Genomic DNA, 21,226 nt, shown 5'->3' with positions numbered 1-21,226 from the left:
TTACAGTGTATTCAGGGCTGTGCCACACCTCCAGAATCATTTGAGAGGCCACTGTTGTATCACAACTAAACTCATTACATCTTCTCTTCCTATGCATGTCTGTATCTTTATGCTGTGCACAGAGTACCTAGTGCAGTAGTTAGCTTACACAAAGAAAAATTCACACTGCTACTGCTCGTCTGAAAACAAGTTATAATAAAATACAATATTCCTTTATAAAATAGTGTTTAAATACTAACACAGTGCTTTACATCTGTACTTCCGTTGTATGTATGAAGACCTGTGTTAAGTTTTTGGCAATCTGACTCATTTACTTCTGAAATCACAGACTTTAATGGAAACACATTGTGCTGACACACAAAACAAACACATGAAGACAGCTAAACTGGAATTTAAGAGACAGGAACAAGCTTTGGTAGAATTGGATTATTTAAGAATAGCCATTACACATGTAACAACATGTTAGTCTGGGTTTATGGTCCAACATTTTTAGAACACAAAAAATATTCTCTTCAACAATATTAAATTACAAATAAAAGACAGAAAAGTACTGCCAACCTATTTATCCCCTTCCATATAAGCTCTATAAGAGTCAGATCATTCTCCTAAATACCATGTCAATACTGTTGCACATCATTTGAATTAAATTTACCCTTAACAAAATCAGGTGATTTTTTTCTTGCTTGTACGGAATAATTAACTAACTAATGATAAAATCATCAGATAAGCTATGCTAAGTAAAAGAGTTGTTTACTTGTGACTTGCAAGACAGAAGATTTATTTGGAATGGTGTCAATGTGATATCCTATGTTAGCAGTGTATTGGACTGTAGAATCAGATTTTGAACTTAGAGGAAGACTCCAACTCATTGAACATGACTGCAAACAAAAATCTCTTTGCTTTAATTTAGTTCAAAATATCCTGTACAGTCTACACTGAACTCAAACAGAATTATGATTGTACAACAGACATTGTAACATGAGTAAAATGGATGTGATGGAAAATAAGTTGTGCCAGGTGAGCACTCTTGATTGACATCAGTCTATATAGCATATCTGGTATCAAATTTATCTCCATTGTGCTAAAGGTAAGAATAGTTTAAACATAATAAAACAAACTCTTTTCTCATTAAGACAAGACAAGACATTTTTACAGCTTTTCAAGACTTCAAATGTTGAATCTCAAGTTCCCTACTGAGCTACTTAATGTTTGCTTCGAAACCAAAATATAGGCTTCATTAGTGCCAACATCATGGTAACACTTTGGATTCTATAGTAAGCTCAGTTATTTTGAGCCAAATGTTTTTTCCCCCGACATATACTGTTTGTGCTTCATGCTTAGATCAAGTGGCCTTTTGTTAATAACCAGAAAAGTAGCAGTTCAAGTACAACAACATTTTCCCACCCAAGAAAGCTGTAATGCAAGACAGCTGACCTAAAAAATTGTAAGCATGAAGTGCACAGCCATTTGCAATAAACAGTTACCAAATTGGACTATGTGCAGAATGGTGGACTAAAAAAATAAGTACTGGAACCACAACTTTTATCCAGTTTGATATGTTTCCTGAAAGGGGAAATAATCAATTATAGTCTTGATCATGCGTAAAACCACTCGAGAAACTACCAAAAAAGAGTTTGCCATTTGAGAAATTAACGTTGGTTTAACCAGTTTTAATTGTACAAAGAACGAGCCAATGGACTTTCCATTCTTTGCATGTTTGCTCCCCTCATGGGTCCATTACCTTTCACAAAGAAATTTTTAACTATCAAACTTGTCCATAAATTTTGCCGCTGAGGGTGAAACCATCCAGTTAGCATATACACTATCATTTGCATATCTTGAAAACACAGAGTTAGTGCCATCGAATCTTGTGAGTGGAACGGGGCTCTCCTCAGGCCAGTTCGGGTATGACATGCCTAAAAATGAAAACAGATAATTTTTTCTGCACTGAAGAACCATAACTTCATGTGCAGACAGTAAGGCCCTTGGCAAAACTCCGTTCAATACTTTAAGCCAGACCACTGGTTTTTGTCCCCAATCAATTGATATAAACTGTGTTTCAAAGCCCCAAAGCACAAATTCTGCTGAAGGCAAACACCCTGAACAAATAAAGTGCTGTCTTGATAAAAAAAAGTGTGTATATCATATAATCCAATAAAAGTTGTTAATTTTTCTTCTGATAGCCTCCAACTTTTTGCAATTTTATAGTTTCATGACAACATAATTACAAATTGCTTTGCCAGAGAATTTATTGCAACTGGAAGTTCTTGCTGTACATACAATGCTCCAAGCAGTAATACGCCCATTTAAGGCAGGACCCAATGTCCATTCTAGTCAATGAAAGTATTTCCTTTGACATTAATGGGTGTCTTTCCATTGGCTTCAATAGGTTTAGGATGAGACTCATATCACCCATCATGATCTCCCAGTAGTACAATGGGCTGCAAGGTTCTGAGCACTCTGGCTCTGATCCAGCTATATATTTAAATACAGGTTTAAAGTTAAGCATATAAGTAGTCCTACTGACATCAGTGTGCTACTCATAAATGTAGAGTTAAGGTCATGCTTACATATTTTGCTGGACTGGGCCCAGAGTGCTCAGCATCTTGCAGATCCAGCACTACATGCAAAAACATACCAAGGCCAACATTTTCAAAAATAGAAGCCTAATTTTATTGCCTATTTTGGCACCTAAATAAGTGCCGAGATTTTCAAAAGCATTCAGCAATGGGAACTTCACTGGGAACTGTTGAATTGGAACCTTTTGAAAAGCTGACCACTTATTTAAAATCTCAAATATGTATTTAGGAACCTAACTTTGGGCACCTAGTTTTGAAAGTCATGTCCGGTGAGCAGAGGAAAAAAAGACCCAAAGGTATTTACTAATTACAAATACATAGAGTAATGGAAAAGCTTCAGGTTTTAAAAAAGTTTTACTGCTTGAAGAATGAAAAAAAAATTATCTTTGAAGTTAGTAAACAGCCAAAAACATGTAGAATATTTAATCAGGAAACAAAATATAGGAGTTTTGGCAAGAACCATTTTTACTGTCCATCTCACCACCACAATATGAAAGCACATGTTCCTTTTCAAAACACTTGCTACATCATTCAATCAGGGCTTAGTGCTGACATTTGCATGATAAACCAAAGGATGTGAAAACAGTTAAAAGTATTTTTACAGTGGCTATCACCAATTCAATTTCCAAAAGACTGTATAGATGCCCTCAGTCTCCCGTCTTCTGTAAATTGTAACCTGATCCCATCCCATGTCATGTTAAGCAGAAATTTCTGGCCAAGCAGCAGCTGACATTCAGAAATCCGTCTGGATAAACATAAAACTGTAACAAATTGGGCCTCACTATTCAACTGAGCCCCCCCCCCCCAAAATGTTTAGCAAATGTTTTTTTTAAATCTATTACTTAAATTAGAGATGTAGAATCTAACATATTTCCCAACTCCACCCCCCAACACAAAAGACTATTTTAATTGGATATTCGGTTCTTAGCCTTTTAAAATTTCCCCTGAGAGTACTTCCCTGATCTATTTATTTCTCTTTATCATATGATATATAGATATAGATATATATGGTGATTTTACTTATTTTCACATCCTTTTTTAATCTTTTTTTAAACACAGCTGCAAGACGCCTAAAGTATAATCCTGATGCAAAGTTTGACATTTACAAATAAAAAAAGCTTTCCAAGCAAATTTTGATTGGCTTCATTCACACAAGAAACACTCTAATGGGGTTACAGAGTCTGAAGATAGTGCAGAAGAAAAAATTCACTTTTTGTGTGTGTTGCTAGAATCTAGTAAATGCATGTGAAATTCTACCATAGAGTTTGTTTTCAATCCATGTGGAGGGAAGGGTTCGAGGGAGGGGAGCATTATTACAGTCCACGAGTGGTGTCTCCTCTTCTGAGAGCCCGTCATCATAAAGTAAGGAGTCAGCAGGTGTGGAAGCTGCAAGATCTAAGTAGTCCTACCAAATAAATAAATAAAAGGCTAGGTTACAATAAGCAACAAAGTCATTCCTCAGTTACAGTTGCTAACAAATTTCTGGGCTCCCTAAACTGGGCAACTGCAAACTCAAAGTGGGCCCTTCTATAGAGAATACCAGCTGCTTAATCTCCTGTTTTCTGCAAGAGTAGTGTCCTTGGCAATGCACTTGTTTGCAGAAACACTAGACATGGTTCAATAGAAACATGCTCAGTTAGTGCTTCTCCTGTTGAATGCTGCTTGCCAACGAGTCAACACAGCACTCAAAAATCTATATATGATAGATATGCTTTAACTTCAGCTTTCCTCTAAGCCTACGATTCAATGGGAGGACAGGGTGCTTAACAATGCCTGGAAGGTGTTCTCACCATTTTGCAGCATTTGGCCCACAGTTCTGTTCAGGATGCTGGTGGTTTTGTTTTTAACTATGATAACCATTTCAGACAACACTGCCCAGTTCAGTGTTACTGTCCAGTCACTAGATTATCCCAGATATTCTGTCTGTATGCGGCATACAAAGCAGACAACTTTTGGGGTTGGAAATCTACTTTTAGTTCAATATATTGCTCTTGTAATAGCCTTTTGGAACCTCAAAAAATAAAACTTTGCTCTTACTTTGCCTTTCACCACCATTGATTTAACTTTGATTTTTTAATTTTCCTATAGGCGCATAATGGCTCCCTTCTGTTCACTTCTTAATCTGTGCCCAGGAACACATGCCCAAGCGCAGAATGGGCTAGTTCATATGTTCTCCCTCTGCTGGATTTGTAACAGAGAACAACATTACCTAGAGAGTAACTATTGCTGGAGATTTCTAATGTTTTTGTAAAACAAGGATTTTATAAATATATAAGTACATACACACACTTATTTTTAGTCACCAGCCTCTACTTCTGTGTGCACATGTACTCTTATGTGTGCTCATTCAGCTACACATGCCCTCTTCCAGCACACATAGATCACCGGATTTTTCCATGAAAAACTTCCATTTGCACTGACAGAATTTGCATGCCTAAGCCGTATCAAATAAGTGCACGTACAAGTATGAATACTGGAAAATGTCCACTAAGGTGGACATATATTTGCAGTGTGTACTAGGGACTCGATCCTGCAAGGTACTGACGGAGATTCTCATGGGCTTTAAATTAAGCGCATGCATAGGTGTTCTCCTGGATCAGGACGACACTGCTCAGCAGTGTGCAAGACGAAGTCCTAGATGAGGATGTGTAAAGGCTCCACACTGACAATAAGGTCCTTTGAAATCCCAAGAAAATCTCTTATCAGATTATGCATTTTAAAGTAGACAGATTTGGAACCAAACCACTTTAATATTTTGTTGCTGTTATCACATCTTTAAGACATCCCAAGTCAGAAATGATACAATACATTGCAATATTTTAGTCATTTAATTTGAGGCTTCCTATTGCTTAATTATTGAGTAATGCAAATTAAAATTAACTCTGCAACAATACATTTGGAAACAATACTAAGGAAACTAAGTGGTAAAATAATCAAGCACACAACATTTCTAGGTCTGAAATCTTCAAAATCACCATACAAAAAAAAAAAAAGATGGAACTGCTTTTGGAAAGCTTTCTGCCATCTGGAGGAAATAAGGTTTTTGGATGCCTTTAATCCTGATCAAAATCAGAACTTTTCTTATCAGAAACTTATTTCCCTGTGCTACACCCAAGCTCTTTGGATTGTTAACATTCCCTACTAGTTTTCATTAACTGTGCAAAACTCAGCTTGCAGCAGACTTACCCTACTCTTCACCATCATTTTCTCCAGTTCTTTGCTGATGTCAGCAAAGGTTGGCCTCTTATCTGGTTCCTGTTTCCAGCATCGCAGCATCAAGTTATACCTATGAACCAAAGTAACACATAATAAGCTCCTGCATTCACAAATGGTTTGGTTTTCCTTTCTGCTCAAATAAATCTACATACAGTACAGTGATCTGGACACTTTTGTGAATGCCACTCAAAGAAATATCTCAATCTTTCCTTTTTCTTATTTATGTAGCTAAACAATTTCTCCATGGGACGAGGCCCTAATACTGCACTGAGAGTCACAGGAGTGAACCTTTACTCCCAGGAGATGCCGCGTGTAAATAAAGGCCCAGGCATGTGGATCTCTTTGCAAAATTGGTGTCAAAGAATAAGTCTACACTGCTGCTGGAAGGTGGGATTCCCAGCGTGGGTAGACTCTCGCCCTCGCTCAACTCGAGCTCTTGTTCTAAAAAAGGCAGTGTGAACTTTGTGGCACTGGTGGTGGCGTGGGCTAGCCCCTCAACCCCAAGCCTGCCCAGCTTCAGTGCCGCAACCTCCACACGGCTATTTTTAACACACTAGTTTGAGCTGAGGTATGGCGAGTGCCTACTTACGCTGGTAATCACACCTCCCTGCTGACACCCTTACACTTCTCCTATGACTTCTGTTTTCTCAGATGGTCACCTGGAAGAACAACAAAACAACCAGTACAGGGGGAGTTGATAGTGATACCAATGTTTAGGCTGCCTAACACTTCCCACCTACAAGATTCTTGCAACCTTTCCTTTGAGAAACTTTCACATCTCCATTGTTTGCCTTTGGTATTTGGCAGGGGAAAGTTCCTCTGGCTACAGAAGTACTTTTCTCTTTGTTGTATGAAATTCCATTCAGCTTTTGCTGAGATATAAGCTTTCAAAATAATTTCCTTTCTCCTGCTCTCCTTCCTCAGGAAAATGTTGGCAGCCTGCTAAAATAGTAACTGAACACATGAATATTCTAAGCCCAAGCTCCACTGCCACCAAATCAGCAGCATCACCACATTGTTCTGGGAATAGCTGGGAGCAGCCGTAGTTGCGGGGAGGAGAAAAACCTAGACTGGGCTTCCCTCCTCTTGATCCAGCACCTGGACCGAGTGGCCCATTCTTCCCTCTGCGGACACCAAATAGGGCAGAAGCTCCCCCAGCTCCCAGAAGGGAAGAGAAAGAAAGAATGAACTGGGCCAGGCTGAGTTCCCCCATGACCACTCTTTCTGGACTCAGCAGCCCACCCAGATAACGTAGTTAGATCTATAGCTTAAATGACTTCTGCTGCAGTGCTGATGGTTCAGGATTCAAACCCTGATCGTGCTCAGCTGTTCACAGAAGAAAGTGGTTTTACTTTTTTCCTTAAAAACAAAAACAAAAAAACCTTTTGAAATTATATTAAAGAACCCTAAATTATAAGAATGCTGTTTAGGTTGCAAATTCAAGCACTTGAAAGTTAAAAAATGCCAGATATATGATTGGCTGTACAACCTTAATTCACACCCTCCCCCTTGGGCATATGCATTATGATACTATGTGATCATGTCATTAAAGACTGTCTCAAAAACACATGTGCATAGGCTGGCTGAATTAAGGCTGCCCAGGAAACCATAAATCTGGCATTTCCTAACTTTTTAGCACTTGACTTTACAACCTAAATAAGATTCTTCTAATCTCACTTTTTTGGGAATTATTATATTAAAGATGGAGTGAACTGCGTCAGAAAAGTTTGCATACCTATATAAAAAAAAAAGGGTATGGTTATGCATCGCCCCCTCATTGCTAGACTGGATCATTTGGAGCAGGCATAGAAAAAAGGGTCTTAAGTGGTTCATCTTAATGCAGTCTTTAATGTCCTAGGATAAACGTCTACCCAGGTTGTCCATCTGAGAGCGACAACAGCAATAAAGCCATCAACCCTTCCTCCCCCGCAAACTTATGCAACGGGAGTAACTCAAAAAAGTATAAACAATGGAACATAATTGGGGGTGGGAAAGGGGACCTTAGAAGTGAATGCTTGAGGAAGGGAAGACAGGTGAAAATTTAAAATATTTAATTTTGCTGGGGCAAGTTTCCTTATTTTCAGGAAAGTGGGTTCCCAGTATTTGGATGTGCTTCAACACATCTTGAAGAGGTCAATCATCACTATGTTAGATGCATTTCCCCTCCCCAGCCACAAGTTCCGAATATTCAACTGACACTTTTTCATTAGCCTGATGAGTACTTTATCCAATTTTCAGCAGGTATTTTGGCAATAGCTGCAGGCACTTGGGGACTGCATTTCTTTTTGTGCATATTTAACACAGATTGTCACCACAGCTTTCTGCCACTTTATGATGTCAGAGTTCTTTACTTTTATTAGATTGTTCTCAGACTTCTCTAAAAGTCATGCTGGAGATGGCTGTTATTTACACTGTTTCCTCCCTTTGTTCAAGGATATTTCTATTAATCCAAACAAAGCAAGAAATACTTACATTTCTTCACTGCAGTTTTCAGGTCTCTCCATTCTATAGCCGGTTTTCAGGAGGTTAAAGAGTCTTTCAGGAGCAATTCCAGGATAAGGGTTACCTCCCAGGGTTACAATCTCCCACAGCAGAACTCCAAATGACCAGCTGAAAAAGGAAGGAAGGAAGGAAGGAAGGAAGGAAGGAAACATTCACTTGAATTGCTAGGATTTAAGAGCTTAACATGGCCCCTATCCAGCAAATAGTTCAGTAGCACTTAAAGGTTCCAAGATCAAGTTTCCATTATGCTAGGTGTTGTATGCACAAATAGTAAGACACAATCCCTGCCCCCATCTATTACATTCTAAATAGACAAGACAGACCAAGGCATCAACCACAAATCCATCCGTCTTTGCATGCAGGTGTCTAATTTTACCTAAATGACCCCCTTTATTTTAATAGGCTTATTTGTGCTCGTTTAATGAATCAGGGCCTTAATTTTGTTCTTGGCCGAATACAGAAAGCAGCACTGGTCAATTCTATTTGGAAATTTGAAATGCACAAAAAAAAAAATGGTGACATTTTGATTTTTTTTTTCAAAAGGGAAAAAAATTGAGTCAATTTTTCTATCCACTTTTGGACCAGCTCTAGTAGAAAGGCCTTGACTCAAAGGCCAAAAAAAAAAAAAGGTTCCTTTCTTGAGTGGAAGCCCTCTTTCAGAGAGAGAGGCTTGAGCAACCAAAATCTAATCCAGAACCCCATTTCAACCCCCCCAGGATTTCAGTGTTCACAATGCGGGGTGAAGGAAAGCAGGCAACAGTGCATTTTTCCACTCAGGTTTGATGGGATATCTCTGAGAATAGAGTTATGTACAAAGTGTAATAAACATTCACTTTTGCCGTCTGATTTTTATGCAAGAGCTCCACCTTTAAAAAGAGACCTAGAGGAATTAGGCCCCTAAAGTCCACTGAAAGTCAATGAAAGTGAGGTGCCTAATTCCCTGAGGTTCCCTTGAAAATCCCACCTCAAAATTTTAGTCACAGAAATTGCTCTCCTCCTGACTAGGCTTCGCTTGTCTCCTTGTAGTTCTTTAAATTATTTTTATTTTAAACAAGAGAAAAGGCATTCCCAGGCCAGGACATATTCAGCTCCAAAATGGCTGTGCACAGGGGAAAAAAAAAAAAAAAGAAAGCAACTGCTAGTCTCACACAGCCTTACATGAAACTTTCAAACAGCTTTTTCCTGCTGATATTCTGTAAGTTCATTTTTAACCAGTCTATATCTTCCTCAAAGCTAATGCATATTTATAACGTTCCATTGCTCTTGATTAAGTCTTTTATTCTTCCTCATGCCCTTTATTGAGCCAATCATTCCATGCAGCCCATTAGGTTATAATTTGACCTGTAAATAATCCAGAAAAAGTGTGTGGCATTGTGGGTTTTTATTTTTAAGATTCTTTAAGTGAATTTTTTGGGGGCTCTGTAAGAGGGTGTAGCGTGTTGGTAATTTCTCAATTAGCTGCAGCTGTTTGTCAGATTTGTATGTTAGGATATTGTACCTTAGTTTTGTAAACATAATGAAAATTAACTAAGTGTGTGTGTGTGGGGAGAATATTTTCCATTTTACGGTCTTTGTGGATGAATAAAAATGCCATCAGAGAGAGGGGGACAGGAAGACTGTGGGCTGGCACCGGGACAATGTGTGTCTAGGTTCCAACATAAAAAGCAAAGGTTTTCGCAGCAGGGTTGGAAAAAAGAAATTACAGAAGCTGGCAACTTATACGACTGCTAGATCACTGCCAACTACTGACTATATACAAGGGTCTTAAAAGGAAGCAGCTGGAAAAAAAGAGATATAGAATTTATGAGGAAAATCCAGCATTCTGGAATGGATTTTAAGTATAGTAATAGATGGTCACTAAAACCATAATTGCATCACCCCAAACAGCATTGAATATTTGTAGATTATATTTGTGAACATGTTAATTTTTAAAAATCAATTTTCCAATAAAGTAACCCTTTAATTCTTAAGTGTTACACTGTTGGAGTCATAGTCTGGAGCATGGGGGCTGTTTATAAGAGGCTGCAGGAGACTAAGCCTCCCCAAATAAGGCTGGCCCTGCAGGGGGTGCAAATGCTGCAGATGCAGTGCCGGTCACCTCCCTTTGGAGATGCGCCTTTCGAGCGCTGGAAGCGAAGCTCCCTAGAAGTAGGGAGGCCCACCAAGGCTCAGACCAGGGCACCACCCACACTCTACCCTGAGGCCCCACCCATGCTTTACCCTGAGGCCCTGCCCTTGCCCAGCCTATTCCCCCGAGGACTCCCTAGCCCGGCACTCGCTCCTCTCCTGCTGCTCTACCGGCCTGGATGAGGAAGGAAGTAGTCATGTGAGAAGGGAAGTGGAAAGCAAATCTGCCCATGCAATCACTCTCCAACAACCGGCACATGTATGTGCATCATGTGGCTGCAACTTGGTTGCTCATTAAGAGTCTGATCCTATTCCCATTGAAGTCATTTGGAGATTTGTCACCGGGAGGCGACAATGGGAGGCGACTCAGGCTCTAAATCCTTAGTCTTTTTGCTGGGTCTGCCAACAAGAGTGGGTTCTGTGGTGTGCACACTAAGAACGGGGCTGAGACCATCAAATCTCATTCCACACAGGCCACTGAAGGACAATCAGATTGGAACACCATACAGTCACTCATGATTTAGGTTTTAATTTAATGTAATGGGTCACCTACAATTTTAAAGTTCCATATTTATCCCACCATTACTAAGAGACCGAGTCATCTGGGGTCTCTGATTTTTGTTATCTTCCAACTTAAAAGCTGTGGCTGTTAAATATGTTACCATGTTCTTTGTTAAACTGTATACAACAGACATATAAATTGTAAGACACATCACAATTTAGACTTACACATCACTTTGTGTTGTATAGATATGATCAAATAGGGATTCGATTGCCATCCATTTAACAGGTATTCGACCCTAAGAGAAAAAACAGCAGCAAAATTACTAAGTTAAAAGGGTAAATTTAATGTTGGTGTGTTTGCTTTCACAATAAGATTATTTACACTGCACTGTGCCTCTCTGATACGCTTCAGTGGAATGACTGAAGTGACATTTCATCCAATAAAAGGGAACAGTATAGGTTAGGGGGCACAGCTATAACCTCTCTTTAATCACCACTGAACTTTACAATTCATTCTAACCTAACCCACTTAGGAGGACCCAGTTTTGAAAGGACCTGCACTCAATTAACGGTGATTTTCAGACATATTACATGGCAAACTCAGGCCATAGACCCCGCCTACCACACTAAACCTATACTTATCAACATGAATTGCTTGCCATCCATGAGATACACTTTCAGAGCCTAGTGGGGGTTGTGCAGGTGCAAAAGGAGATGGAGAATGAAGCTATAGGAGTAAGATCCATCCCAAATGAAAGATGTATGCTGATTCGCAACTTCAAAACTCAGGTTTAGGACAGCTTTGGCTTCTGAACTCAGGTTTCACTCAGGCAGTTACACTTGTTCAATGGCTGCTTAACAAGCTGTGCAAGCCGCTGCCTTCTGCATGCTGAAATTCACATGGTAAAATCTCAGATCTATACCAGCTATTCACAAAGATTGTGGCTGTGCAAAATGCCAATGTGATTTCCAGGATGCTTCACAACATCCACAGTGATTTGTATTTTCATAAATTTTCAGGCAATGCACATGTATTTGGAAAAAATTTCTGGATATATTCCATTCTTTCTCCCATTCTTTCCTCCTGCTCCCTCTCTACCCAAGTTATTTTTGATAGCAAACAATTGTTTCTGTTGGAAAATTGAATATGCACTCGGAGATACTATGGTGAGGAGGGCTATATCAGTATCTGTTAACTTTATGGGGGAAAATCTATATATTAGAATAAATTGTTCTCAAATACTTTTTGCAGAGAAATAGGTACAAAGAGCTAGCATTCCTTCAGTGTAAAGCATACATAATAGAACTGAGTGCATATTGCACAGTCTTTCCTAATATACTATCTAGTTATATTTTTAATTGTCTTTGTCCATGGTCACTTTTGTATTTGCCTCCAGAAAACATCATGCAATTGAGCATTATTGGCTGGAATTGTACTGGAAAACAAACATCAAAAAGTCACAGTATTTGTGGAAGCCAATATTTGAAATTCTCCATGTGCGTGAATTTGTGCTGACAGCACTTTCACACTAACCCCCACAGGGAACTGAAGCAGTAGCACAGAAGACTGAATGGTCAACATAAAATAGTATGACTGAAGTTCACAAACTGAGCTAGGATACTGGCCTCATTGACATGCAAAAGGCCCACTGATTTCAGTAAGAGTTGCATGCATACAGGCTGATGGCAGAATTCGGCTCAGTGCGTTATGACGATATCTGCTATGATAATAAATAATGACAAGTCTGAACTTGTTTCATAATCTTGAGTTATCATAATAGTTCTTTTTAGGGAAAGCCATGATATGGCTAAACAATGAGAGGAGTTCTCCTAATACCACAGGAGAGGCTTTCCATCAAATTTCCTTTGCACAATCCTACAGATTAAATGTAACCATATGCTGAGTTCTGCAATGAGCATTGTGAGCAGACAGAACTATTTCTAGACAGCTGATAATAATATACTGTAACAGGAAAATATAATTGCTTTAAAGAAAGGCATTCCAAACTGGCAGATGGGTATCTCTACTATCTATAGCAGAGATGGGCCCAAGCTCTGGCATTTGTATCTGGATTTTGAACCTTGTATATTTCAGAGCTGTTTGGAGCTGGGTTTTGGTTCAGATTATCATAGCTATAGTAGAAGCAGTCATGAAACTAGGATCTGGATTTAGATTCCAAGTATGAAGTTTTCAGACAGAACTAGTTCTGATTTAAATGATTGCCAGCTCTTTCTGCCTACTTTTTCTTCAATCCCTTCTTTTGTGAGCTTGGCAGTTATGAAAAGAGAGGGAGAGAGATATTAATGGCTTTTTTATATAAAGTAGCAAGATGAGGCCCTAGACTTTGTACCCTAAGTAACTTACATACTAACAGCTATAAAAAAAATTACGACCTGAAAAATACTTGAAAGGAAATAGGATTATATTTGAATATATTTGTCTTTATTATTGATAGAGCACCCATTATTTTTAAGGCCCCTGCCCATACGATAGCTATAACACAAACACAGGAGAAATCGTGGTTATAAGATGCATGGATACATGCTTTCCAAAAATAGTCCAGGGTTTTAACTTACTTACAAGGACACAGGTGGTCCTGCTGAATCTATATTGTCACCATGTCCTGTGACTGGGTTGTAGATGTTGTGTTGGTGGGTCATTAGAGTAAAATACAAAGATTATTGCACACAGGCAGAAGAAAGAGCGGACTGGAATTAATGTTTTCTGCTGATGATATACCGGTAAATAGTGTAATCTAGTGACTTATAGTGGCCCCAATGATGAAATTAATTGTTTTGTTTAATCTTTACTTTTTGTTCCCTATTTCCTTATCAGAATTAGCTGTTGTATTTATTTTCCTGTGTTCAAGTGCTTCAGTGTAAACCCATTCCCTTGATTAAGCAAGGATTCCAGCCCTGGTTTTAACATGCACTGTACCTTGCTTCTCTTGACATAGGAATCTTCTTCATAAACATCTCGGGACAAGCCAAAATCAGAAATCTTCATTTTGCGTCCTTCTGCCACCAATACGTTTCTGGCTGCTAAATCACGATGAACAAGCTTTTAAAATAAACCAACAATCATGGTTATTATTCTTATGGGTTAAGATGCATGGAGAAACCTCCAGATATATTTATGTCTATCAGAGAGATATGGTCAGTACACTGGTGTAGCACTGTACCTTCATTTCTGCCAGGTACTGCATCCCCCGAGATATCTGCCATGCAAATGAGATCAGATCTCCCATTGTTAAGGCTCTCTCATCTGGGTTGTCCAAGTAGCTTGAATTTCTGTTGGCATCACTGCCCACATAGCTAGGTCCTACTTTCCGACTTTCCCTGAGAAAACTGCGCAAGGAACCATACTTCGCATATTCCACAATTAAATACAAAGGTCCTGAGGAAAAGAAAGAAAAATACAAATCAGTCAGGTTGTTCTGCTCTACTTTGCAAAAAGATTTTTCTAGTTAACATCACGGACTGGTTTGTAACAATTACAGGCCCCAATCCTGTAAACATCCTTCCCTGGGCACTGCAACTTGATGTGGTAGAATGATGTGTGCTTTCAAATAACCCTAAGAGCTATGCTGGTGGGGATTTTAGCTCCCATCAGGGCCATCAAAGCCAGTCAGGGAACACATGAAAAGCAGTCCATTGGCCCCTTAGGTTGGCATTTGAGAGAGAGGCCAACAACCTATCCTTGTAAAAAAGTTAAATTATAGAAAAACAATAAGTAGCAATTCCGGCAAACAGTATTATAGACAAGGGTGGCAGAGCCTTCTTCATGCCCTAGCAACGTCTGATGGCATGGGAAGGATTCAGAATCTTGCAAACATGCACTTAAGTGGATGTCCTATGGGAATTCGCTCATGCTACAATCGCAGGATAATTGCTCAGAGCTATAAAGGGCACCTACCAAAGCTAAAGTTGCAAAACAGTTTCTATGCTAGCCTTGTGTTTTCATGTCAGAACCTTAAGGTGTGTACCCTGTAGGGCTCTCTACATACCCAAGCAGTGCCTGTTTTTAGGGAAACAATGAGAAAGTACTGGTCAGCATGGCAGGCAGTGGTCTCAGCCCACCAGATGCCTCTCTTTTGTAAGGTTGTTTTGTAGGCATCATGGCACAGAGCTTTAAACAGTGTCTTTGCTTGGATATGGGGAGCATGTTTACAAGGAAAAAGGTTTCATTGAACGAAAAATATTTGTGATATCTATATACAAAATTAGACTGAGCTAGTTTTTATTCTTTCTAGCCACACACTAAATTTTGGTGCCGGCAACAATTATTAAACAATAGATTGGAAAAAAAATTTAATCCAGTGCATGACGCATGCCATCTTAAATTTGTGGGGTGAAATCCTGGTCCCACTGAAGTCAATGGCAAAACTCAAATTCTCCATGATTTGCCTCATTTTGATTTGCCTCATTTTGTGTAGGTTTTGGAATACATATGGTATTTTTTATCATTAGCTGTAAATTCACGTGTATGGCTAGTGACAGGCTTATTTAATGCTCTTTTGGTTCTATTGATGGAGTCATGCACACACAATGTTATACCAAATACCAGGCCAGATCTTGCTTGCCTGACGCAGGTGAATAGTCTCATTGACTGCGAGAAGATAAAACCTTAATTAGGTCAGGAGGATTCAAGAAAGCAAATAGAATACAATCCATTCATGCAATAAGCAGCTGCACAAAGGTGTTGGATCAAAATCTGTTCTTCTCATTCATCTGAGTTTCAATTCAGAATAAATCCACTGAAGTCACTAGAATGACTCCAGGTTCACACTGATGAAGAAATACTGGCCTAATGAATAGAGCTCCTTAGCTTTCACTTTTTAATTTTCTTTTAAACCTAGCTGAAAATCAAGCCTGTATAAGGAATTGCTTAAGAAACTTGATTTTTAAAAAAAATCACAATTACTTTCTGGAGTGTATGACATTTAGCTCACAAAGCATCTTCTCCTTCCAGCACTTCATTTTCAAAGCACTCAAGTATAGGTTCTCAACAAAAATCCTAACACACTTCAATCCATTAGCAAGCTTCTCCTCCCCACCACCCACATGAATAATATCCACTCTGTGCTACAATGCTGAGTACATTTGTCAGCTGTATCAAAGCCTTCCCACACCTATGCATTAATGAATTACCTTCATATTTATGAGAAGCGTTCGACTCAGAAACAGTTCACAGCACAATGATTTTATCCCCTCCACAAGGTTCATAAAAAAAACACCCTGATTTTTTTTTTAAATCTCACTGCGTCTCCCAGATGCATAATCCTGAATTCTACGTGCCCCCAGAACGGACAGTTATATCATCAGGAGTTCTGGGGATGCAGGACTGAGCCTTAAGAATTTGTGGCCATGTAAATCACTCACACTCCGTAACAACTGAAAGTTCAACTTACAGCAGATATTTTATGGCAGAAGATGTTGCCATGCAACTCCATTTAACATTAATGGGAATTGTTTAGATAAATCCCCATGAACTGCACTGAAAGTTTGCCCCATTGGCTGTTTATAATACATCTTTTTGAAAATTATTTCCCCCATGTATTTGCAGCTAAGTACAGTGTACACTTCAGTGAAACCAATTTTTGACAAATGTAAGCATTCATGTAAGCACCACACAACAGAATCATGCTAGTGCAGAAAAACTCTGGGGCAGAAAAACTGAAAGCGAAACTAACTAGCAACCTAGTCAGGGGTTAGGTAGTGGCTTGTCCCTTAACTACTTGTTCACACAGCACCTGGCAAAATGGTGCCCCAATCCCTGACTTGGGCCTTTCGGTGCTACGAGAATACAAAATAATGATCATATGGAAAATCCAGTCGAGCCAAATTAGAAGAGGCTCACTGAGAACCAAGTTAGTGTTAAAAAATAGAAGCAGAAAAAGAAACTGGCCAGGAAATATTTTAAAATAGCTTTAGAATCAAAACATGTTTGTCTCTGACTATATAGGTGGTATCCATAAAATCTATGGCTAGTTTATCTGAAATTAGGATTTCTATTTCTCTCACTCATTCTTAACATCACCATTTTTAACCAACAGCAAATTTATAAAAGTGTTTTGCATTTTAAATAGTGCTCCAACCCCAGGCTAGATCCATTCTTTGTTTCTCTCTTACTAACTAGCTGCTGACACTTACCATCCTGACTGCATGCTCCATACAGTTTGATGACATGAGGGTGGTTGACCTGTTTCAAGAGGTTGAACTCTGAGAGTAGATCTCGCAGCTCACTCTGGGAAGCGTTTTCTATAGAAGGCATCAAAACCAGACATCTGGTTAATAAAACACTGCAAAAGGAATGCACCACCTATAGACTAAGCTGTAAATTAGCATACTGCTACCTATTTGAGGTATTAAGATGCACTGGCCAAGTGATTAAGGTGCTCAACTGCAATTCCAGAGGTCATGGATTCACTTCTCGCTCCATCTCATACTGAAGGCTAATTCACCCAGTAGCAAAATGGGCACCTGATCCATAGTGTTAGGGCTGTGAAAGGAAGTCAGCATGATGCTAGTCACATCACTCCCTTGTGTACTGTTGGCTATGGAAACTGACGTGCGTTAGCCTGATGAGCCATCTGTGGCTCGGGGCAGACTTTGACTTATTTTAGGTACTTGCAGGGGACTAATCACTGTAGTATAAAACAGGTACAATCTAAGAACAAGAATTTCAGAATGCTCTTGAAATGAGCATGGAGATGAAAAGCTTCAAGTGCTATCAGCTTTGTAACAGTTTTCAGAGAAGAGACAGGGCCTTAGTCTTCACTGATGTTCAGTCATTCACATCTTTGCCAAGTAGAGATGGGTGAAATTTTTCAGCTAGTGGTTTAACTCACTGAAAAATGCAGTTTTGGATGACCCCAAACTATTCAGGAATTTGACACATTTGCCTAATAGTTTTGGCCAAAAAAATATATTTTCAGGACTTAGATGGCATTCACAAAACAGCAGGAGGAACTGGAGGTCATCATGGGCCCTCTTTATAAATTTTAGTCCAGTGGTTAGCATTCCCATTCTCCATATCAGGCAGAGGGGTATTTGAATTTGGGTCTCCCACCTCTCAGCCCTAACCACCAGGCTATAGAGTCATTCTCACGCACACTCTTCTCTTTCCCAGTGACTATTCAAGTATTTCATCGAAAGTGGAATAGCTTCAATAGGAGATATTGAAAGATCCTCACACCAGAATATCCCATAGCCCAATGGCTAATGTGCTTTCCTGCCATGTGGGAGGACCACGTTCTCCACATTAGGCAGAGGGGGTATTGAACCAGTGTCTTGTGAGTGCTCTACTACTGGGCTAAAAGCTACAAAGGAGACAGGTGACATGACCCCCTCCCCCTATTTTGTAAATCTAGCCTTTTCAAAATATCCGAAACAGCATGTTTCAGGTCAGACAAAATGTTTTGTTCAATGCAAAATAATTTTTTTTCAATTCACTGAATTTTGTTTGCAAATTTTGGGAACTGCCGTTGAACCACAAAATCAGTTACTGTCCAACTCTAAAGCCAGGTGAGAGTACAGCACTGCCATCTAACTAGGTAGCATTTTATACCCACTCTGCACTGGTGTAATTGACTAGATAAGCTGCAAGGCACTGAAGAATCAAACCCAGAGCCTTTTGTGCCATATAACTGCATTGAAATTACTGCATCCCTTTTCCACGCTACATACAGTAGACAAGTTTTAGAGGGCTCAGCACCTGATACAGCAGGAGATCTCCAGTAGGCCTAAAGCTAATTTATGTGATGAACCCAATGAGGGTGGTCTGAGCTTTGGGAGGCTACATAAGCCAAGCACTTCTCTTGACCAGAGCTTCCCTTGTTCAAACCAAGCTTACAGAAACATCCATGGCTCGCCTCAACCCTCTTTCCCCCAAATATTTAATTAAAGCTAAAATGCCGTTCTACTCTTGTTAATCTTGCAGTACATATCCAGAATTCTAAACTTGGAGCTGGGTAGAGAGTTTGTATTGACATCAGTAGACGATACCTATCCAGACTTCTTTGCTGATGTTTGTGGGAAAACTGTGCGCATCCAGGATAGTATATGGCTTTTAGAGGCTCCGCCAGTCTTTTGTTTTTGCAGGGCCTCCTGTCTTCCTCTTTGAACACATTTGGGCTCCCCGGAGTTCTATGGCCCTAACACTAGATTTCAGCAAGAAAATTCTGTGTGCTGTCCATCCTGAATCTCCTTGACACAAAGGGCTTTGACAGTTGCTTTTACAGCCAATATTTTTATTAGGAGGCTGATAAATAAACAATCACTGTTACCAGAGGCTCATAGAAACCAAGTTCAAACTTTGGTCTCTGTGAATATTCATACTGCCGACCATTTGGTATTCCATTTGTTAGCAGATGAACCGAAGTGTCATGATCCTTTGTAGATGAACCAACATGTTTTGTACTCAGGCTAGATCTCGGTGTGTTGTCAAGTGATGGATTGCGTAAGACCTCTTGCTCTGACCCAATGACCCTTAGAAAATGTCCAGGAAATCAAAAAAGGGAGTATTTGTTATTAAAGATGTCTTCTGTGATTGGGAAGATAACAACTTGTTGCACAGATGTCTTTTGCTTATCAATTATGTAAGTTGGGATGCCATGAAGGGAACTCCAATGGTCAATAGGTCAAGAGAACAGAATTTTTTTGTCCCTTTTTTGTGAACACGTATCATATATAAAGGCATGAATTTCTGAATGATATTTGGAATGGATTGGGCTGCAGGACTGCTTGCCTGGATCGATAATGTATTTGCCTTTCTGTGTCAGGATGATTAATCTTTCACTAATAATCTTTGATTAATAAACTGATTGAGTCTTGGTTATCGGTCCTCTCATTAATAATCTACATTGAACCCTAACACATAATACATTTTTACATGGCATACTAAACCCAAAAGACAGTCTATACTATTTATTTTAGCACCCAATTAAAATATTTGTTTGCTAATAGTTTGCCCTGATAATAACATTTTAATATGGTATCATTGTTTCTTTGTACTCCCCCATCTGCCTGACTGTATCCACCTTAAATTGTATGCTTTTGGGGGCAAGGTCTATGTTATTGTTCTGTGTTTGTATAGAGCCAGGCACAATGGAGTCCTAGACCATGACTGGTTCTTCGAGGTGCTGCTGTGAGCTGGAGGCTTCTCTACACATCTGCTCTGCCAGTGTCCCAACCTGGAGATTAAAAGGCACAAACGGCCTTGTTCTTTGCACTAGGATGAATTTGACCCTGGATATGTTCTCATTTATATTGTGCCTAATCCAATATCCACAGAAGCCAACAGGAATCTTTCTAATGACTTTAAAGAGCAGAGGATGGGTACTGATTCAGTTATACTATCCCTTGGCTGTCTGCCTGCAGAAAACTTTTTAGAGAACATTCTGGGGTAGTGATTTTTTTGTTATGGTTTTATTTTCATTTCTATTTGTTAACAAAGTAAAAACAACAGCAACACACAAATGTTTACCCAAGTAATGGGCAAATGTTTTCCACCATCCAGGTCTCATGGAACATTTGGGGGAGCTATCTGAGAGAGAAATATGCATTGCAAAAGGAATTCATTAGAGTTTGTGCTATTACTATAAATGCCATATGAATTTATTAGAGCAGGGTGCTTAAAATAAAGGGTTACTCCTGCTGCTATCAATTCTGCTCCAGATAATAGCTAGGGAAAGTCAAATGGTAAGTCAACTGGAATTAAGAATGTCACTTTTTAACAGCATATTTCAGAATTTTAGCTCATATTATTGATGTAAAACCTGCTAAAAAGTCACAAGTACTTGTAAATGTATAAATAAAGTTGGCACGGTGTAAAAATTATGGATATTCCATTTATAATACCATGTAAAAGGTTATTTTAGTGTTACATGTAGAGCTATACTCATCTGTGTTTCTGCAAGACTAAGTTCCAGGGCTCCATCTGCATGCTCTGTCTTTGATTTCATCTCCATTGAACCCTCATTATAAGGAAGCCTTTTTATAAATGTAGACATGCATTTCATAACTCATTTATTTCATTGGTAAATTGATATAATATGCAATTTCCTTGCACTCAGTAAGAGGATGATGGACTTTTTTTTAAGCTTGCACATAATGAAAATGCTAATAAGAAGCCCATTATCCTATTATAATTGTGTTTTCTTATTCACAGCAGCAATTAACGACTAAGGTCATCCAGCCAGTGCTTGCTCCCCTCCAAAAGAAAGAAACTCTTCCACCCAGAAACATTTCTGAATACTTTTTTTGTGTCTTTCATATTCCTAGGGTGCTTATCTCCT

At 39.2% G+C, this 21,226-nt stretch overlaps 1 protein-coding gene across 3 annotated transcripts in view; it reads right to left on the bottom strand.

Annotated features, from left to right (window-relative positions):
- RET (ret proto-oncogene) overlaps positions 1 to 21,226 on the bottom strand; it is a 124,191-nt gene that overhangs the window by 868 nt on the left and 102,097 nt on the right. For 2 of the 3 annotated variants that reach the window (XM_074958690.1, XM_074958688.1), the window contains exons 13-20: positions 17,082 to 17,189; positions 14,111 to 14,325; positions 13,867 to 13,989; positions 11,154 to 11,224; positions 8,268 to 8,405; positions 5,766 to 5,865; positions 3,837 to 3,984; positions 89 to 1,916 (exon numbers count right to left, since the gene is read on the bottom strand). In XM_074958690.1, the coding sequence (XP_074814791.1) occupies positions 1,759 to 1,916; positions 3,837 to 3,984; positions 5,766 to 5,865; positions 8,268 to 8,405; positions 11,154 to 11,224; positions 13,867 to 13,989; positions 14,111 to 14,325; positions 17,082 to 17,189 (1,061 nt within the window). In that variant the 3' untranslated portion in view covers positions 89 to 1,758. Of the gene's footprint in view, positions 1 to 88; positions 1,917 to 3,836; positions 3,985 to 5,765; positions 5,866 to 8,267; positions 8,406 to 11,153; positions 11,225 to 13,866; positions 13,990 to 14,110; positions 14,326 to 17,081; positions 17,190 to 21,226 lie in introns of those variants that run through there. The other variant, XM_074958689.1, reaches the window with a different exon arrangement.

Source organism: Natator depressus, chromosome 7 (assembly GCF_965152275.1).
Source record: "Natator depressus isolate rNatDep1 chromosome 7, rNatDep2.hap1, whole genome shotgun sequence".
NCBI lineage: Eukaryota > Metazoa > Chordata > Testudines > Cheloniidae > Natator > Natator depressus.
This window is presented reverse-complemented; position numbering and strand designations above follow the sequence as displayed.